This window comes from Octopus bimaculoides, chromosome 30 (genome assembly GCF_046866305.1).
Source record: "Octopus bimaculoides isolate indiv1 chromosome 30, ASM4686630v1, whole genome shotgun sequence".
NCBI lineage: Eukaryota > Metazoa > Mollusca > Cephalopoda > Octopoda > Octopodidae > Octopus > Octopus bimaculoides.
The window spans coordinates 18,211,785-18,231,101 of NC_142957.1; the positions used below are offsets into that span (position 1 = coordinate 18,211,785).

Sequence of the window (19,317 nt, forward strand, 5' to 3'; positions counted from 1 at the left end):
AATATCAACGACATGGTCGCTATGGAACGTCCTGATTGGCAAGCAGTGATAGCCTACGTGACAGCAATCTACAAACATTTTGAAGTGGACGGCAAATCGTAACCAACAACACATCTTCATTGATGGACGACAATGCCGGGTTCTCTATATGGGGACGTGGACTCACCCCTATATGTATATATATATATAGGCAATAAATGTGTGTATGGGGGGTGGGGTTCAGTATATGATGTCAAACTTCTGACACGGGTGTATGTTGGTATGGGTGTGTGTGGGTGTGGGTGAAAGGTTGCTGCAGTATGGCCTGTGTACTACTATATGAACAGTTTAAAGAAAAAACACCCTGGACACCGCAATCAACAGAAGAAGTACGCTGGGACTCCCGGCACCCCAGTGACTTTCTCTTAGCGAAATGAAGACATTTTCTCTCAATCATGGATGTTGATACACACACACATTTCTATGTATGTATATATATGTATATATATATATATATATTCATGGGTGTGAGTATATTCATATATACTCATATACACACACATGTGTGTGTGTGTATATATAATATATATATATATATGTCTCAGTAAGCCATTGCAGCTGACCAACTGTGACGCAAACTTCCAGACAGCAAAATAAAGCCTTGTGTCCTATCCCAGTTGTGCTGGAGTAGACACATCATCATCATCATCCTCATCCTCATCCTCATCAATATCATCACCACCACAGTCATCATCATAACCATCACCATCACCATCATTGTGACTTGTAGTTGTTGTTTTTTCTTTTTTTTTCTTCTTTTTTTGTTACTTTATGTCCAAAAGACACCCTTTACAGTCCCTGGTAGAAATTTTAAAACTCGATTTTAAATTCTTGGAAAATCAGTTTTAAACCTCTCTCTCTCTCTCAGTTTATGAAACGAAGCATTATGTTGTTGTTGTTGCTATTATAGTTATTTTCTAAACTTATCAGCTTGCTGGACAGAATGTTTTGAGGCGTTTCTCCAGGATCTTCTCAATCAAAATTCCGAGTTCAAATCCCACTGGGATCAACTTTTCCTCTCATTCTTTCGGAGTTAATGAAATAAAGTAATCGCTGAAGCAGCCTTCGAAATTGTTAGGGCTTCTGCGGAAATTCGGGGCAAAATGCTTAGCAGCAGTCAGCCCTCCCACCCTGAAATTGGTGTCCTTGCACTAAAATTTGAAACCATCAGGTTGTGGCAGTTGTCTTTTGTTTGTAGGGAAAGTCCTGAATGCATTCATAATGGTTCATTTCATGGAGCAGAAGGGGTAGCAAGTATGAGCTGGTGGGGCCAGGGTTAAGCTGGATCAGTGGAGCACCCAGGTAAGCTGCTTATCATTTTGTCTCTTCTCGTTTTCGTCACCTACATCTTCTCTTCCAACCATGCCCCATTCCATCAACTGTACTCCCTCCCTCCTGCATTCTTAATTTTTGGCCCCTTGTAGACTTCACTTTTATTTTCTCTTAATTTCGGATCAGGTGTTAATGGTTGTATGGCAGGGTGGTGTAATCTAATTGGGGCTTTTAATTAAATCGGGTGCCGTTGATTGACTAGGCAGCAAATGTTGCCAGCCAAGTGGAATTTGTGCTTTGCTGTGTTTCAGGGGTCATTGGTCAGCTAGACGGGGGCTGTGGGCAACGAGGATGACTCGATGCCCTACAACAATCTCTTTACACCTGCTACTATTAGCCAGGTGGAACTTGTGTTTTGCTACCAAGTGCATACCTGCCGACAGGTGATACGCAAATCACAGCTGCTTTTGGATACCGGTCATCAGTTAGACAGGGTTTGTGGTCAGCCAGGTGCCGTCTGTGCCCCATTCCAGACTCCCATTGAACTGATTGTAGAGGAAAGTGAGATGACCAAGCAAAAATACTCGGAGAAGCAACAGAGATAAGTCTCAACTTACATTATACAAGTAGAGGCTGGCATGGACGGGTGGTCAAGAAGCTTGCTTTGCAGCCACAGGATTTCTGGTTCGATTCCATTGCAGAAAACCATGGGCGAGTGTGTTCCATTTTTATCCCTAAGGCTGACTTGAAGCCTTCTCATTGAATTCGGTAGACACTGGGTGGGAGCCCTTCGTATATGTTTCTGTCTGTCCCCCCCAAACTCTTGACAACCTATGTTGGTTTGTTTGTGTTCCAGTGAATTAGCTGTTTAGCGAAAGAGATTGACAAAATAGATACCAGACTTAGAAAAATATGTGCTGGTGTCGACCTCTTCGACTAAATTCTTAAAGGTGATACCCCAGCATGGCCACAACCGAATGACTGGTGCAAAATATGCCTTGGCTGATTTCTTCTCGATCTGTGAGCCACATTGTTCTGCAGCAAAGGGCACAAGCTAAAGTACTCAACCGAGTTAAAGGGATTATAGTATCCTTTCTCCTGTAAGCGCAAGGAAACAAGTTGATTATATTGCTCCCAGTACTTCACTTATTCCAAAAGGATGAAAGACAAAGTCGACGGGGAGATTTAAACTTGACATTTCGTCCTCCTTCACATCCTTGGTGGCATTTTATCTGACACACTGACAATTCTGCTAGTTTGCTGCCTTTAAGGATGATGACAATCCTTTCTGTTATTGGCACAAGGCCTGAAATTCCGGGGTAGGGGTATGGTTGTGATTACACTAACCCCAGTACACAACTGGTACTTATTTCATTGACCCCCAAAAGAATGAAAGGCAAAGTTAACCTTGATGGGATTTGAGCTTGGAACATAAAGATGGATGTCCAAACCTGCTGACAGGTGATACCCAAATCCTGGCTGCTTTTGGACAGCATCCATCAAGTTAGACAGGGATTGTGATAAGCCAGGTGGAGTGTGTTGCAGTCCGTATCCCGTAAATTAATTTATTGTAGAGGAAGGCAAGATGACCAACCCAAAATACTCAGAGTAAAATGCTAAGGATCCTGTCGGCTCCCTGTGATCATAACCCTTTCTACTCTAGGCACAAGGAGGGGACTAGTCGATTACATTGACTCCCCCCAATGTTTCACTGGTATATTTATTTTATCAACCCAGAAAGGTTGAGCGGCCAAGTCAACCTTGGCAGAATTTGAACTCAGAAAATAGTGGCAGGCAGAATACCACCAGGCACTTTGTCCAGTTTGCTCACCGTTCTGCCAGCTCACCACCTGACGAATAATACTGTTTCTAGCATAGTGATGACATGGCCTTTGGCGGGGGGCGGGGGTGGATTGCTTGATAATACTGACGAGTGTTTTGACCTTAAAAGGACAAAAGGCAGCATTGGCCCCAGTGAGATACGACCCCAGCAAGTAAGGGGATAAGGACTAACACCAAAAGGCATTTCTTGTTTCTGGTCTTCCAGTGGTTCCATCCTGCTACTTCGTCTTTCCATCCCAACTCTTATTCTTCCACTTGTTTTTATAGAATGTTTTTTTTCGTGATTATTATTGTAATCTCATTTATTTATTTTTAGTTCAGGATGTTCTGTGTCTTCTTGTTCAATGCAATTTATGTTAATAGGATAACCAGTCAGGGTAGTGGCCCTCATCCATCCACACTCGGATGAAAGCCTCTCTGACCATGAGTGACTCTTTTACTGCAACACACTGGTCATTCTTAAGGGGAGGGGGTACACACACATAAGTAATAATAAAGATAGTCATGCTGGAATATTTACTTCATTTATTACTTATCCAGGTAGAAGTCTTCAATTTTCACAGGAAATGAAATATAAAATATTCACGCTGCAACATTCAAAAATGTCTCTTTCTCTCTTGAGAATGCTTGTAGTTTTAAGATGCATCGTCAGTGATATTTCTAGGGTCTCTGATCCGTTCGCAGTTATCAGATCCCTCTTTTCTTCCCAATAGCAGCTTGTAGTTTTAAGATGCATCGTCAGTGATATTTCTGGGGTCTCTGATGCCTTCGCAGTTATCAGATCCCTCTATTCTTCCCAATAGCAGCTTGTAGTTTTAAGATGCATCGTCAGTGATATCTCTGGGGTCTCTGATCCATTCACAGTTATCAGATCCCTCTATTCTTCCCAATAGCAGCTTGTAGTTTTAAGATGCATCGTCAGTGATATTTCTGGGGTCTCTGATGCATTCACAGTTATCAGATCCCTCTTTTCTTCCCAATAGCAGCTTGTAGTTTTAAGATGCATCGTCAGTGATATCTCTGGGGTCTCTGATGCATTCACAGTTATCAGATCCCTCTATTCTTCCCAATAGCAGCTTGTAGTTTTAAGATGCATCGTCAGTGATATTTCTGGGGTCTCTGATCCATTCGCAGTTATCAGATCCCTCTTTTCTTCCCAATAGCAGCTTGTAGTTTTAAGATGCATCGTCAGTGATATTTCTGGGGTCTCTGATCCATTCGCAGTTATCAGATCCCTCTATTCTTCCCAATAGCAGCATCGTCAGTGATATCTCTGGGGTCTCTGATGCATTCACAGTTATCAGATCCCTCTATTCTTCCCAATAGCAGCTTGTAGTTTTAAGATGCATCGTCAGTGATATCTCTGGGGTCTCTGATGCATTCACAGTTATCAGATCCCTCTTTTCTTCCCAATAGCAGCTTGTAGTTTTAAGATGCATCGTCAGTGATATTTCTGGGGTCTCTGATCCATTCGCAGTTATCAGATCCCTCTATTCTTCCCAATAGCAGCATCGTCAGTGATATCTCTGGGGTCTCTGATGCATTCACAGTTATCAGATCCCTCTTTTCTTCCCAATAGCAGCTTGTAGTTTTAAGATGCATCGTCAGTGATATTTCTGGGGTCTCTGATCCATTCACAGTTATCAGATCCCTCTATTCTTCCCAATAGGAGCTTGTAGTTTTAAGATGCATCGTCAGTGATATTTCTGGGGTCTCTGATCCATTCACAGTTATCAGATCCCTCTTTTCTTCCCAATAGCAGCTTGTAGTTTTAAGATGCATCGTCAGTGATATCTCTGGGGTCTCTGATGCATTCACAGTTATCAGATCCCTCTATTCTTCCCAATAGCAGCATCGTCAGTGATATCTCTGGGGTCTCTGATGCATTCACAGTTATCAGATCCCTCTTTTCTTCCCAATAGCAGCTTGTAGTTTTAAGATGCATCGTCAGTGATATTTCTGGGGTCTCTGATCCATTCACAGTTATCAGATCCCTCTATTCTTCCCAATAGGAGCTTGTAGTTTTAAGATGCATCGTCAGTGATATTTCTGGGGTCTCTGATCCATTCACAGTTATCAGATCCCTCTTTTCTTCCCAATAGCAGCTTGTAGTTTTAAGATGCATCGTCAGTGATATCTCTGGGGTCTCTGATGCATTCACAGTTATCAGATCCCTCTATTCTTCCCAATAGCAGCTTGTAGTTTTAAGATGCATCGTCAGTGATATTTCTGGGGTCTCTGATCCATTCACAGTTATCAGATCCCTCTTTTCTTCCCAATAGCAGCTTGTAGTTTTAAGATGCATCGTTAGTGATATCTCTGGGGTCTCTGATGCATTCACAGTTATCAGATCCCTCTATTCTTCCCAATAGCAGCTTGTAGTTTTAAGATGCATCGTCAGTGATATCTCTGGTGTCTCTGATGCATTCACAGTTATCAGATCCCTCTTTTCTTCCCAATAGCAGCTTGTAGTTTTAAGATGCATCGTCAGTGATATTTCTGGGGTCTCTGATCCATTCACAGTTATCAGATCCCTCTATTCTTCCCAATAGCAGCTTGTAGTTTTAAGATGCATCGTCAGTGATATTTCTGGGGTCTCTGATGCATTCACAGTTATCAGATCCCTCTTTTCTTCCCAATAGCAGCTTGTAGTTTTAAGATGCATCGTCAGTGATATTTCTGGGGTCTCTGATCCATTCGCAGTTATCAGATCTTTCTATTCTTCCCAATAGCAGCATCGTCAGTGATATTTCTGGGGTCCCTGATGCATTCACAGTTATCAGATCCCTCTTTTCTTCCCAATAGCAGCTTGTAGTTTTAAGATGCATCGTCAGTGATATTTCTGGGGTCTCTGATCCATTCGCAGTTATCAGATCCCTCTATTCTTCCCAATAGCAGCATCGTCAGTGATATCTCTGGGGTCTCTGATGCATTCACAGTTATCAGATCCCTCTTTTCTTCCCAATAGCAGCTTGTAGTTTTAAGATGCATCGTCAGTGATATTTCTGGGGTCTCTGATCCATTCACAGTTATCAGATCCCTCTTTTCTTCCCAATAGCAGCTTGTAGTTTTAAGATGCATCGTCAGTGATATCTCTGGGGTCTCTGATGCATTCACAGTTATCAGATCCCTCTATTCTTCCCAATAGCAGCTTGTAGTTTTAAGATGCATCGTCAGTGATATTTCTGGGGTCTCTGATCCATTCACAGTTATCAGATCCCTCTATTCTTCCCAATAGCAGCTTGTAGTTTTAAGATGCATCGTCAGTGATATTTCTGGGGTCTCTGATCCATTCACAGTTATCAGATCCCTCTATTCTTCCCAATAGCAGCTTGTAGTTTTAAGATGCATCGTCAGTGATATTTCTGGGGTCTCTGATCCATTCACAGTTATCAGATCCCTCTTTTCTTCCCAATAGCAGCTTGTAGTTTTAAGATGCATCGTCAGTGATATCTCTGGGGTCTCTGATGCATTCACAGTTATCAGATCCCTCTTTTCTTCCCAATAGCAGCTTGTAGTTTTAAGATGCATCGTCAGTGATATTTCTGGGGTCTCTGATGCATTCACAGTTATCAGATCCCTCTTTTCTTCCCAATAGCAGCTTGTAGTTTTACGATGCATCGTCAGTGATATCTCTGGGGTCTCTGATGCATTCACAGTTATCAGATCCCTCTTTTCTTCCCAATTGCAGCTTGTAGTTTTAAGATGCATCGTCAGTGATATCTCTGGGGTCTCTGATGCATTCACAGTTATCAAATCCCTCTTTTCTTCCCAATAGCAGCTTGTAGTTTTACGATGCATCGTCAGTGATATCTCTGATCCATTCACAGTTATCAGATCCCTCTTTTCTTCCCAATAGCAGCTTGTAGTTTTACGATGCATCGTCAGTGATATCTCTGGGGTCTCTGATGCATTCACAGTTATCAGATCCCTCTTTTCTTCCCAATAGCAGCTTGTAGTTTTAAGATGCATCGTCAGTGATATTTCTGGGGTCTCTGATGCATTCACAGTTATCAGATCCCTCTATTCTTCCCAATAGCAGCTTGTAGTTTTGCGATGCATCGTCAGTGATATCTCTGGGGTCTCTGATGCATTCACAGTTATCAGATCCCTCTTTTCTTCCCAATAGCAGCTTGTAGTTTTACGATGCATCGTCAGTGATATCTCTGGGGTCTCTGATCCATTCACAGTTATCAGATCCCTCTATTCTTCCCAATAGCAGCTTGTAGTTTTAAGATGCATCGTCAGTGATATCTCTGGGGTCTCTGATGCATTCACAGTTATCAGATCCCTCTTTTCTTCCCAATAGCAGCTTGTAGTTTTACGATGCATCGTCAGTGATATCTCTGGGGTCTCTGATGCATTCACAGTTATCAGATCCCTCTATTCTTCCCAATAGCAGCTTGTAGTTTTAAGATGCATCGTCAGTGATATCTCTGGGGTCTCTGATGCATTCACAGTTATCAGATCCCTCTTTTCTTCCCAATAGCAGCTTGTAGTTTTAAGATGCATCGTCAGTGATATTTCTGGGGTCTCTGATGCATTCACAGTTATCACATCCCTCTATTCTTCCCAATAGCAGCTTGTAGTTTTAAGATGCATCGTTAGTGATATCTCTGATGCATTCACAGTTATCAGATCCCTCTTTTCTTCCCAATAGCAGCTTGTAGTTTTACGATGCATCGTCAGTGATATCTCTGGGGTCTCTGATGCATTCACAGTTATCACATCCCTCTATTCTTCCCAATAGCAGCTTGTAGTTTTAAGATGCATCGTCAGTGATATCTCTGGGGTCTCTGATGCGTTCACAGTTATCAGATCCCTCTTTTCTTCCCAATAGCAGCTTGTAGTTTTACGATGCATCGTCAGTGATATCTCTGGGGTCTCTGATGCATTCACAGTTATCAGATCCCTCTATTCTTCCCAATAGCAGCTTGTAGTTTTAAGATGCATCGTCAGTGATATCTCTGATGCATTCACAGTTATCACATCCCTCTATTCTTCCCAATAGCAGCTTGTAGTTTTAAGATGCATCGTCAGTGATATCTCTGGGGTCTCTGATCCATTCACAGTTATCAGATCCCTCTTTTCTTCCCAATAGCAGCTTGTAGTTTTAAGATGCATCGTCAGTGATATCTCTGGGGTCTCTGATGCATTCACAGTTATCAGATCCCTCTATTCTTCCCAATAGCAGCTTGTAGTTTTAAGATGCATCGTCAGTGATATTTCTGGGGTCTCTGATCCATTCACAGTTATCAGATCCCTCTTTTCTTCCCAATAGCAGCTTGTAGTTTTAAGATGCATCGTTAGTGATATCTCTGGGGTCTCTGATGCATTCACAGTTATCAGATCCCTCTATTCTTCCCAATAGCAGCTTGTAGTTTTAAGATGCATCGTCAGTGATATCTCTGGTGTCTCTGATGCATTCACAGTTATCAGATCCCTCTTTTCTTCCCAATAGCAGCTTGTAGTTTTAAGATGCATCGTCAGTGATATTTCTGGGGTCTCTGATCCATTCACAGTTATCAGATCCCTCTATTCTTCCCAATAGCAGCTTGTAGTTTTAAGATGCATCGTCAGTGATATTTCTGGGGTCTCTGATGCATTCACAGTTATCAGATCCCTCTTTTCTTCCCAATAGCAGCTTGTAGTTTTAAGATGCATCGTCAGTGATATTTCTGGGGTCTCTGATCCATTCGCAGTTATCAGATCTTTCTATTCTTCCCAATAGCAGCATCGTCAGTGATATTTCTGGGGTCCCTGATGCATTCACAGTTATCAGATCCCTCTTTTCTTCCCAATAGCAGCTTGTAGTTTTAAGATGCATCGTCAGTGATATTTCTGGGGTCTCTGATCCATTCGCAGTTATCAGATCCCTCTATTCTTCCCAATAGCAGCATCGTCAGTGATATCTCTGGGGTCTCTGATGCATTCACAGTTATCAGATCCCTCTTTTCTTCCCAATAGCAGCTTGTAGTTTTAAGATGCATCGTCAGTGATATTTCTGGGGTCTCTGATCCATTCACAGTTATCAGATCCCTCTTTTCTTCCCAATAGCAGCTTGTAGTTTTAAGATGCATCGTCAGTGATATCTCTGGGGTCTCTGATGCATTCACAGTTATCAGATCCCTCTATTCTTCCCAATAGCAGCTTGTAGTTTTAAGATGCATCGTCAGTGATATTTCTGGGGTCTCTGATCCATTCACAGTTATCAGATCCCTCTATTCTTCCCAATAGCAGCTTGTAGTTTTAAGATGCATCGTCAGTGATATTTCTGGGGTCTCTGATCCATTCACAGTTATCAGATCCCTCTATTCTTCCAAATAGCAGCTTGTAGTTTTAAGATGCATCGTCAGTGATATTTCTGGGGTCTCTGATCCATTCACAGTTATCAGATCCCTCTTTTCTTCCCAATAGCAGCTTGTAGTTTTAAGATGCATCGTCAGTGATATCTCTGGGGTCTCTGATGCATTCACAGTTATCAGATCCCTCTTTTCTTCCCAATAGCAGCTTGTAGTTTTAAGATGCATCGTCAGTGATATTTCTGGGGTCTCTGATGCATTCACAGTTATCAGATCCCTCTATTCTTCCCAATAGCAGCTTGTAGTTTTACGATGCATCGTCAGTGATATCTCTGGGGTCTCTGATGCATTCACAGTTATCAGATCCCTCTTTTCTTCCCAATTGCAGCTTGTAGTTTTAAGATGCATCGTCAGTGATATCTCTGGGGTCTCTGATGCATTCACAGTTATCAAATCCCTCTTTTCTTCCCAATAGCAGCTTGTAGTTTTACGATGCATCGTCAGTGATATCTCTGATCCATTCACAGTTATCAGATCCCTCTTTTCTTCCCAATAGCAGCTTGTAGTTTTACGATGCATCGTCAGTGATATCTCTGGGGTCTCTGATGCATTCACAGTTATCAGATCCCTCTTTTCTTCCCAATAGCAGCTTGTAGTTTTAAGATGCATCGTCAGTGATATTTCTGGGGTCTCTGATGCATTCACAGTTATCAGATCCCTCTATTCTTCCCAATAGCAGCTTGTAGTTTTGCGATGCATCGTCAGTGATATCTCTGGGGTCTCTGATGCATTCACAGTTATCAGATCCCTCTTTTCTTCCCAATAGCAGCTTGTAGTTTTACGATGCATCGTCAGTGATATCTCTGGGGTCTCTGATCCATTCACAGTTATCAGATCCCTCTATTCTTCCCAATAGCAGCTTGTAGTTTTAAGATGCATCGTCAGTGATATCTCTGGGGTCTCTGATGCATTCACAGTTATCAGATCCCTCTTTTCTTCCCAATAGCAGCTTGTAGTTTTACGATGCATCGTCAGTGATATCTCTGGGGTCTCTGATGCATTCACAGTTATCAGATCCCTCTATTCTTCCCAATAGCAGCTTGTAGTTTTAAGATGCATCGTCAGTGATATCTCTGGGGTCTCTGATGCATTCACAGTTATCAGATCCCTCTTTTCTTCCCAATAGCAGCTTGTAGTTTTAAGATGCATCGTCAGTGATATTTCTGGGGTCTCTGATGCATTCACAGTTATCACATCCCTCTATTCTTCCCAATAGCAGCTTGTAGTTTTAAGATGCATCGTTAGTGATATCTCTGATGCATTCACAGTTATCAGATCCCTCTTTTCTTCCCAATAGCAGCTTGTAGTTTTACGATGCATCGTCAGTGATATCTCTGGGGTCTCTGATGCATTCACAGTTATCACATCCCTCTATTCTTCCCAATAGCAGCTTGTAGTTTTAAGATGCATCGTCAGTGATATCTCTGGGGTCTCTGATGCATTCACAGTTATCAGATCCCTCTTTTCTTCCCAATAGCAGCTTGTAGTTTTACGATGCATCGTCAGTGATATCTCTGGGGTCTCTGATGCATTCACAGTTATCAGATCCCTCTATTCTTCCCAATAGTAGCTTGTAGTTTTACGATGCATCGTCAGTGATATCTCTGGGGTCTCTGATGCATTCACAGTTATCAGATCCCTCTATTCTTCCCAATAGCAGCTTGTAGTTTTAAGATGCATCGTCAGTGATATCTCTGGGGTCTCTGATGCATTCACAGTTATCAGATCCCTCTATTCTTCCCAATAGCAGCTTGTAGTTTTAAGATGCATCGTTAGTGATATCTCTGATGCATTCACTCTTATCAGATCCCTCTTTTCTTCCCAATAGCAGCTTGTAGTTTTACGATGCATCGTCAGTGATATCTCTGGGGTCTCTGATGCATTCACAGTTATCACATCCCTCTATTCTTCCCAATAGCAGCTTGTAGTTTTAAGATGCATCGTCAGTGATATCTCTGGGGTCTCTGATCCATTCACAGTTATCAGATCCCTCTTTTCTTCCCAATAGCAGCTTGTAGTTTTAAGATGCATCGTCAGTGATATTTCTGGGGTCTCTGATGCATTCACAGTTATCAGATCCCTCTTTTCTTCCCAATAGCAGCTTGTAGTTTTAAGATGCATCGTCAGTGATATTTCTGGGGTCTCTGATGCATTCACAGTTATCAGATCCCTCTTTTCTTCCCAATAGCAGCTTGTAGTTTTACGATGCATCGTCAGTGATATCTCTGATCCATTCACAGTTATCAGATCCCTCTTTTCTTCCCAATAGCAGCTTGTAGTTTTACGATGCATCGTCAGTGATATCTCTGGGGTCTCTGATGCATTCACAGTTATCACATCCCTCTATTCTTCCCAATAGCAGCTTGTAGTTTTAAGATGCATCGCCAGTGATATTTCTGGGGTCTCTGATGCATTCACAGTTATCAGATCCCTCTTTTCTTCCCAATAGCAGCTTGTAGTTTTAAGATGCATCGTCAGTGATATCTCTGGGGTCTCTGATGCATTCACAGTTATCAGATCCCTCTATTCTTCCCAATAGCAGCTTGTAGTTTTAAGATGCATCGTTAGTGATATCTCTGGGGTCTCTGATGCATTCACAGTTATCAGATCCCTCTATTCTTCCCAATAGCAGCTTGTAGTTTTAAGATGCATCGTCAGTGATATCTCTGGGGTCTCTGATGCATTCACAGTTATCAGATCCCTCTTTTCTTCCCAATAGCAGCTTGTAGTTTTAAGATGCATCGTCAGTGATATTTCTGGGGTCTCTGATCCATTCACAGTTATCAGATCCCTCTATTCTTCCCAATAGCAGCTTGTAGTTTTAAGATGCATCGTCAGTGATATTTCTGGGGTCTCTGATGCATTCACAGTTATCAGATCCCTCTTTTCTTCCCAATAGCAGCTTGTAGTTTTAAGATGCATCGTCAGTGATATTTCTGGGGTCTCTGATCCATTCGCAGTTATCAGATCTTTCTATTCTTCCCAATAGCAGCATCGTCAGTGATATTTCTGGGGTCCCTGATGCATTCACAGTTATCAGATCCCTCTTTTCTTCCCAATAGCAGCTTGTAGTTTTAAGATGCATCGTCAGTGATATTTCTGGGGTCTCTGATCCATTCGCAGTTATCAGATCCCTCTATTCTTCCCAATAGCAGCATCGTCAGTGATATCTCTGGGGTCTCTGATGCATTCACAGTTATCAGATCCCTCTTTTCTTCCCAATAGCAGCTTGTAGTTTTAAGATGCATCGTCAGTGATATTTCTGGGGTCTCTGATGCATTCACAGTTATCAGATCCCTCTATTCTTCCCAATAGCAGCTTGTAGTTTTAAGATGCATCGTCAGTGATATTTCTGGGGTCTCTGATCCATTCACAGTTATCAGATCCCTCTTTTCTTCCCAATAGCAGCTTGTAGTTTTAAGATGCATCGTCAGTGATATTTCTGGGGTCTCTGATCCATTCACAGTTATCAGATCCCTCTATTCTTCCCAATAGCAGCTTGTAGTTTTAAGATGCATCGTCAGTGATATTTCTGGGGTCTCTGATGCATTCACAGTTATCAGATCCCTCTTTTCTTCCCAATAGCAGCTTGTAGTTTTAAGATGCATCGTCAGTGATATCTCTGGGGTCTCTGATGCATTCACAGTTATCAGATCCCTCTTTTCTTCCCAATAGCAGCTTGTAGTTTTAAGATGCATCGTCAGTGATATCTCTGGGGTCTCTGATGCATTCACAGTTATCAGATCCCTCTTTTCTTCCCAATAGCAGCTTGTAGTTTTACGATGCATCGTCAGTGATATCTCTGGGGTCTCTGATGCATTCACAGTTATCAGATCCCTCTATTCTTCCCAATAGCAGCTTGTAGTTTTAAGATGCATCGTCAGTGATATCTCTGATGCATTCACAGTTATCACATCCCTCTATTCTTCCCAATAGCAGCTTGTAGTTTTAAGATGCATCGTCAGTGATATCTCTGGGGTCTCTGATGCATTCACAGTTATCAGATCCCTCTTTTCTTCCCAATAGCAGCTTGTAGTTTTAAGATGCATCGTCAGTGATATTTCTGGGGTCTCTGATGCATTCACAGTTATCAGATCCCTCTATTCTTCCCAATAGCAGCTTGTAGTTTTACGATGCATCGTCAGTGATATCTCTGGGGTCTCTGATGCATTCACAGTTATCAGATCCCTTTTTTCTTCCCAATAGCAGCTTGTAGTTTTACGATGCATCGTCAGTGATATTTCTGGGGTCTCTGATGCATTCACAGTTATCAGATCCCTCTATTCTTCCCAATAGCAGCTTTACGATGCATCGTCAGTGATATCTCTGGGGTCTCTGATGCATTCACAGTTATCAGATCCCTCTATTCTTCCCAATAGCAGCTTGTAGTTTTAAGATGCATCGTTAGTGATATCTCTGATGCATTCACTCTTATCAGATCCCTCTTTTCTTCCCAATAGCAGCTTGTAGTTTTACGATGCATCGTCAGTGATATCTCTGGGGTCTCTGATGCATTCACAGTTATCACATCCCTCTATTCTTCCCAATAGCAGCTTGTAGTTTTAAGATGCATCGTCAGTGATATCTCTGGGGTCTCTGATCCATTCACAGTTATCAGATCCCTCTTTTCTTCCCAATAGCAGCTTGTAGTTTTAAGATGCATCGTCAGTGATATTTCTGGGGTCTCTGATGCATTCACAGTTATCAGATCCCTCTTTTCTTCCCAATAGCAGCTTGTAGTTTTACGATGCATCGTCAGTGATATCTCTGATCCATTCACAGTTATCAGATCCCTCTTTTCTTCCCAATAGCAGCTTGTAGTTTTACGATGCATCGTCAGTGATATCTCTGGGGTCTCTGATGCATTCACAGTTATCACATCCCTCTATTCTTCCCAATAGCAGCTTGTAGTTTTAAGATGCATCGCCAGTGATATTTCTGGGGTCTCTGATGCATTCACAGTTATCAGATCCCTCTTTTCTTCCCAATAGCAGCTTGTAGTTTTAAGATGCATCGTCAGTGATATCTCTGGGGTCTCTGATGCATTCACAGTTATCAGATCCCTCTATTCTTCCCAATAGCAGCTTGTAGTTTTAAGATGCATCGTTAGTGATATCTCTGGGGTCTCTGATGCATTCACAGTTATCAGATCCCTCTATTCTTCCCAATAGCAGCTTGTAGTTTTAAGATGCATCGTCAGTGATATCTCTGGGGTCTCTGATGCATTCACAGTTATCAGATCCCTCTTTTCTTCCCAATAGCAGCTTGTAGTTTTAAGATGCATCGTCAGTGATATTTCTGGGGTCTCTGATCCATTCACAGTTATCAGATCCCTCTATTCTTCCCAATAGCAGCTTGTAGTTTTAAGATGCATCGTCAGTGATATCTCTGGGGTCTCTGATGCATTCACAGTTATCAAATCCCTCTTTTCTTCCCAATAGCAGCTTGTAGTTTTACGATGCATCGTCAGTGATATCTCTGATCCATTCACAGTTATCAGATCCCTCTTTTCTTCCCAATAGCAGCTTGTAGTTTTACGATGCATCGTCAGTGATATCTCTGGGGTCTCTGATGCATTCACAGTTATCAGATCCCTCTTTTCTTCCCAATAGCAGCTTGTAGTTTTAAGATGCATCGTCAGTGATATTTCTGGGGTCTCTGATGCATTCACAGTTATCAGATCCCTCTATTCTTCCCAATAGCAGCTTGTAGTTTTGCGATGCATCGTCAGTGATATCTCTGGGGTCTCTGATGCATTCACAGTTATCAGATCCCTCTTTTCTTCCCAATAGCAGCTTGTAGTTTTACGATGCATCGTCAGTGATATCTCTGGGGTCTCTGATCCATTCACAGTTATCAGATCCCTCTATTCTTCCCAATAGCAGCTTGTAGTTTTAAGATGCATCGTCAGTGATATCTCTGGGGTCTCTGATGCATTCACAGTTATCAGATCCCTCTTTTCTTCCCAATAGCAGCTTGTAGTTTTACGATGCATCGTCAGTGATATCTCTGGGGTCTCTGATGCATTCACAGTTATCAGATCCCTCTATTCTTCCCAATAGCAGCTTGTAGTTTTAAGATGCATCGTCAGTGATATCTCTGGGGTCTCTGATGCATTCACAGTTATCAGATCCCTCTTTTCTTCCCAATAGCAGCTTGTAGTTTTAAGATGCATCGTCAGTGATATTTCTGGGGTCTCTGATGCATTCACAGTTATCACATCCCTCTATTCTTCCCAATAGCAGCTTGTAGTTTTAAGATGCATCGTTAGTGATATCTCTGATGCATTCACAGTTATCAGATCCCTCTTTTCTTCCCAATAGCAGCTTGTAGTTTTACGATGCATCGTCAGTGATATCTCTGGGGTCTCTGATGCATTCACAGTTATCACATCCCTCTATTCTTCCCAATAGCAGCTTGTAGTTTTAAGATGCATCGTCAGTGATATCTCTGGGGTCTCTGATGCATTCACAGTTATCAGATCCCTCTTTTCTTCCCAATAGCAGCTTGTAGTTTTACGATGCATCGTCAGTGATATCTCTGGGGTCTCTGATGCATTCACAGTTATCAGATCCCTCTATTCTTCCCAATAGCAGCTTGTAGTTTTAAGATGCATCGTCAGTGATATCTCTGATGCATTCACAGTTATCACATCCCTCTATTCTTCCCAATAGCAGCTTGTAGTTTTAAGATGCATCGTCAGTGATATCTCTGGGGTCTCTGATCCATTCACAGTTATCAGATCCCTCTTTTCTTCCCAATAGCAGCTTGTAGTTTTAAGATGCATCGTCAGTGATATCTCTGGGGTCTCTGATGCATTCACAGTTATCAGATCCCTCTATTCTTCCCAATAGCAGCTTGTAGTTTTAAGATGCATCGTCAGTGATATTTCTGGGGTCTCTGATCCATTCACAGTTATCAGATCCCTCTTTTCTTCCCAATAGCAGCTTGTAGTTTTAAGATGCATCGTTAGTGATATCTCTGGGGTCTCTGATGCATTCACAGTTATCAGATCCCTCTATTCTTCCCAATAGCAGCTTGTAGTTTTAAGATGCATCGTCAGTGATATCTCTGGTGTCTCTGATGCATTCACAGTTATCAGATCCCTCTTTTCTTCCCAATAGCAGCTTGTAGTTTTAAGATGCATCGTCAGTGATATTTCTGGGGTCTCTGATCCATTCACAGTTATCACATCCCTCTATTCTTCCCAATAGCAGCTTGTAGTTTTAAGATGCATCGTCAGTGATATTTCTGGGGTCTCTGATGCATTCACAGTTATCAGATCCCTCTTTTCTTCCCAATAGCAGCTTGTAGTTTTAAGATGCATCGTCAGTGATATTTCTGGGGTCTCTGATCCATTCGCAGTTATCAGATCTTTCTATTCTTCCCAATAGCAGCATCGTCAGTGATATTTCTGGGGTCCCTGATGCATTCACAGTTATCAGATCCCTCTTTTCTTCCCAATAGCAGCTTGTAGTTTTAAGATGCATCGTCAGTGATATTTCTGGGGTCTCTGATCCATTCGCAGTTATCAGATCCCTCTATTCTTCCCAATAGCAGCATCGTCAGTGATATCTCTGGGGTCTCTGATGCATTCACAGTTATCAGATCCCTCTTTTCTTCCCAATAGCAGCTTGTAGTTTTAAGATGCATCGTTAGTGATATCTCTGGGGTCTCTGATGCATTCACAGTTATCAGATCCCTCTATTCTTCCCAATAGCAGCTTGTAGTTTTAAGATGCATCGTCAGTGATATCTCTGGTGTCTCTGATGCATTCACAGTTATCAGATCCCTCTTTTCTTCCCAATAGCAGCTTGTAGTTTTAAGATGCATCGTCAGTGATATTTCTGGGGTCTCTGATCCATTCACAGTTATCAGATCCCTCTATTCTTCCCAATAGCAGCTTGTAGTTTTAAGATGCATCGTCAGTGATATTTCTGGGGTCTCTGATGCATTCACAGTTATCAGATCCCTCTTTTCTTCCCAATAGCAGCTTGTAGTTTTAAGATGCATCGTCAGTGATATTTCTGGGGTCTCTGATCCATTCGCAGTTATCAGATCTTTCTATTCTTCCCAATAGCAGCATCGTCAGTGATATTTCTGGGGTCCCTGATGCATTCACAGTTATCAGATCCCTCTTTTCTTCCCAATAGCAGCTTGTAGTTTTAAGATGCATCGTCAGTGATATTTCTGGGGTCTCTGATCCATTCGCAGTTATCAGATCCCTCTATTCTTCCCAATAGCAGCATCGTCAGTGATATCTCTGGGGTCTCTGATGCATTCACAGTTATCAGATCCCTCTTTTCTTCCCAATAGCAGCTTGTAGTTTTAAGATGCATCGTCAGTGATATTTCTGGGGTCTCTGATCCATTCACAGTTATCAGATCCCTCTTTTCTTCCCAATAGCAGCTTGTAGTTTTAAGATGCATCGTCAGTGATATCTCTGGGGTCTCTGATGCATTCACAGTTATCAGATCCCTCTATTCTTCCCAATAGCAGCTTGTAGTTTTAAGATGCATCGTCAGTGATATTTCTGGGGTCTCTGATCCATTCACAGTTATCAGATCCCTCTATTCTTCCCAATAGCAGCTTGTAGTTTTAAGATGCATCGTCAGTGATATTTCTGGGGTCTCTGATCCATTCACAGTTATCAGATCCCTCTATTCTTCCAAATAGCAGCTTGTAGTTTTAAGATGCATCGTCAGTGATATTTCTGGGGTCTCTGATCCATTCACAGTTATCAGATCCCTCTTTTCTTCCCAATAGCAGCTTGTAGTTTTAAGATGCATCGTCAGTGATATCTCTGGGGTCTCTGATGCATTCACAGTTATCAGATCCCTCTTTTCTTCCCAATAGCAGCTTGTAGTTTTAAGATGCATCGTCAGTGATATTTCTGGGGTCTCTGATGCATTCACAGTTATCAGATCCCTCTATTCTTCCCAATAGCAGCTTGTAGTTTTACGATGCATCGTCAGTGATATCTCTGGGGTCTCTGATGCATTCACAGTTATCAGATCCCTCTTTTCTTCCCAATTGCAGCTTGTAGTTTTAAGATGCATCGTCAGTGATATCTCTGGGGTCTCTGATGCATTCACAGTTATCAAATCCCTCTTTTCTTCCCAATAGCAGCTTGTAGTTTTACGATGCATCGTCAGTGATATCTCTGATCCATTCACAGTTATCAGATCCCTCTTTTCTTCCCAATAGCAGCTTGTAGTTTTACGATGCATCGTCAGTGATATCTCTGGGGTCTCTGATGCATTCACAGTTATCAGATCCCTCTTTTCTTCCCAATAGCAGCTTGTAGTTTTAAGATGCATCGTCAGTGATATTTCTGGGGTCTCTGATGCATTCACAGTTATCAGATCCCTCTATTCTTCCCAATAGCAGCTTGTAGTTTTAAGATGCATCGTCAGTGATATCTCTGATGCATTCACAGTTATCAGATCCCTCTTTTCTTCCCAATAGCAGCTTGTAGTTTTAAGATGCATCGTCAGTGATATCTCTGGGGTCTCTGATGCATTCACAGTTATCAGATCCCTCTATTCTTCCCAATAGCAGCTTGTAGTTTTAAGATGCATCGTCAGTGATATTTCTGGGGTCTCTGATCCATTCACAGTTATCAGATCCCTCTATTCTTCCCAATAGCAGCTTGTAGTTTTAAGATGCATCGTCAGTGATATTTCTGGGGTCTCTGATCCATTCACAGTTATCAGATCCCTCTATTCTTCCAAATAGCAGCTTGTAGTTTTAAGATGCATCGTCAGTGATATTTCTGGGGTCTCTGATCCATTCACAGTTA

At 42.0% G+C, this 19,317-nt stretch overlaps 1 protein-coding gene across 9 annotated transcripts in view; it reads left to right on the plus strand.

Annotated features, from left to right (window-relative positions):
• LOC106882469 (cytospin-A) overlaps window positions 1–19,317 on the plus strand; it is a 121,119-nt gene that overhangs the window by 72,276 nt on the left and 29,526 nt on the right. For all 9 annotated transcript variants that reach the window (XM_089346057.1, XM_089346061.1, XM_089346055.1 and 6 more), the window contains one exon: window positions 1–19,317. This exon is cut by the window's right edge and continues 29,526 nt beyond it. In XM_089346057.1, the coding sequence (XP_089202183.1) occupies window positions 1–102 (102 nt within the window). In that variant the 3' untranslated portion in view covers window positions 103–19,317.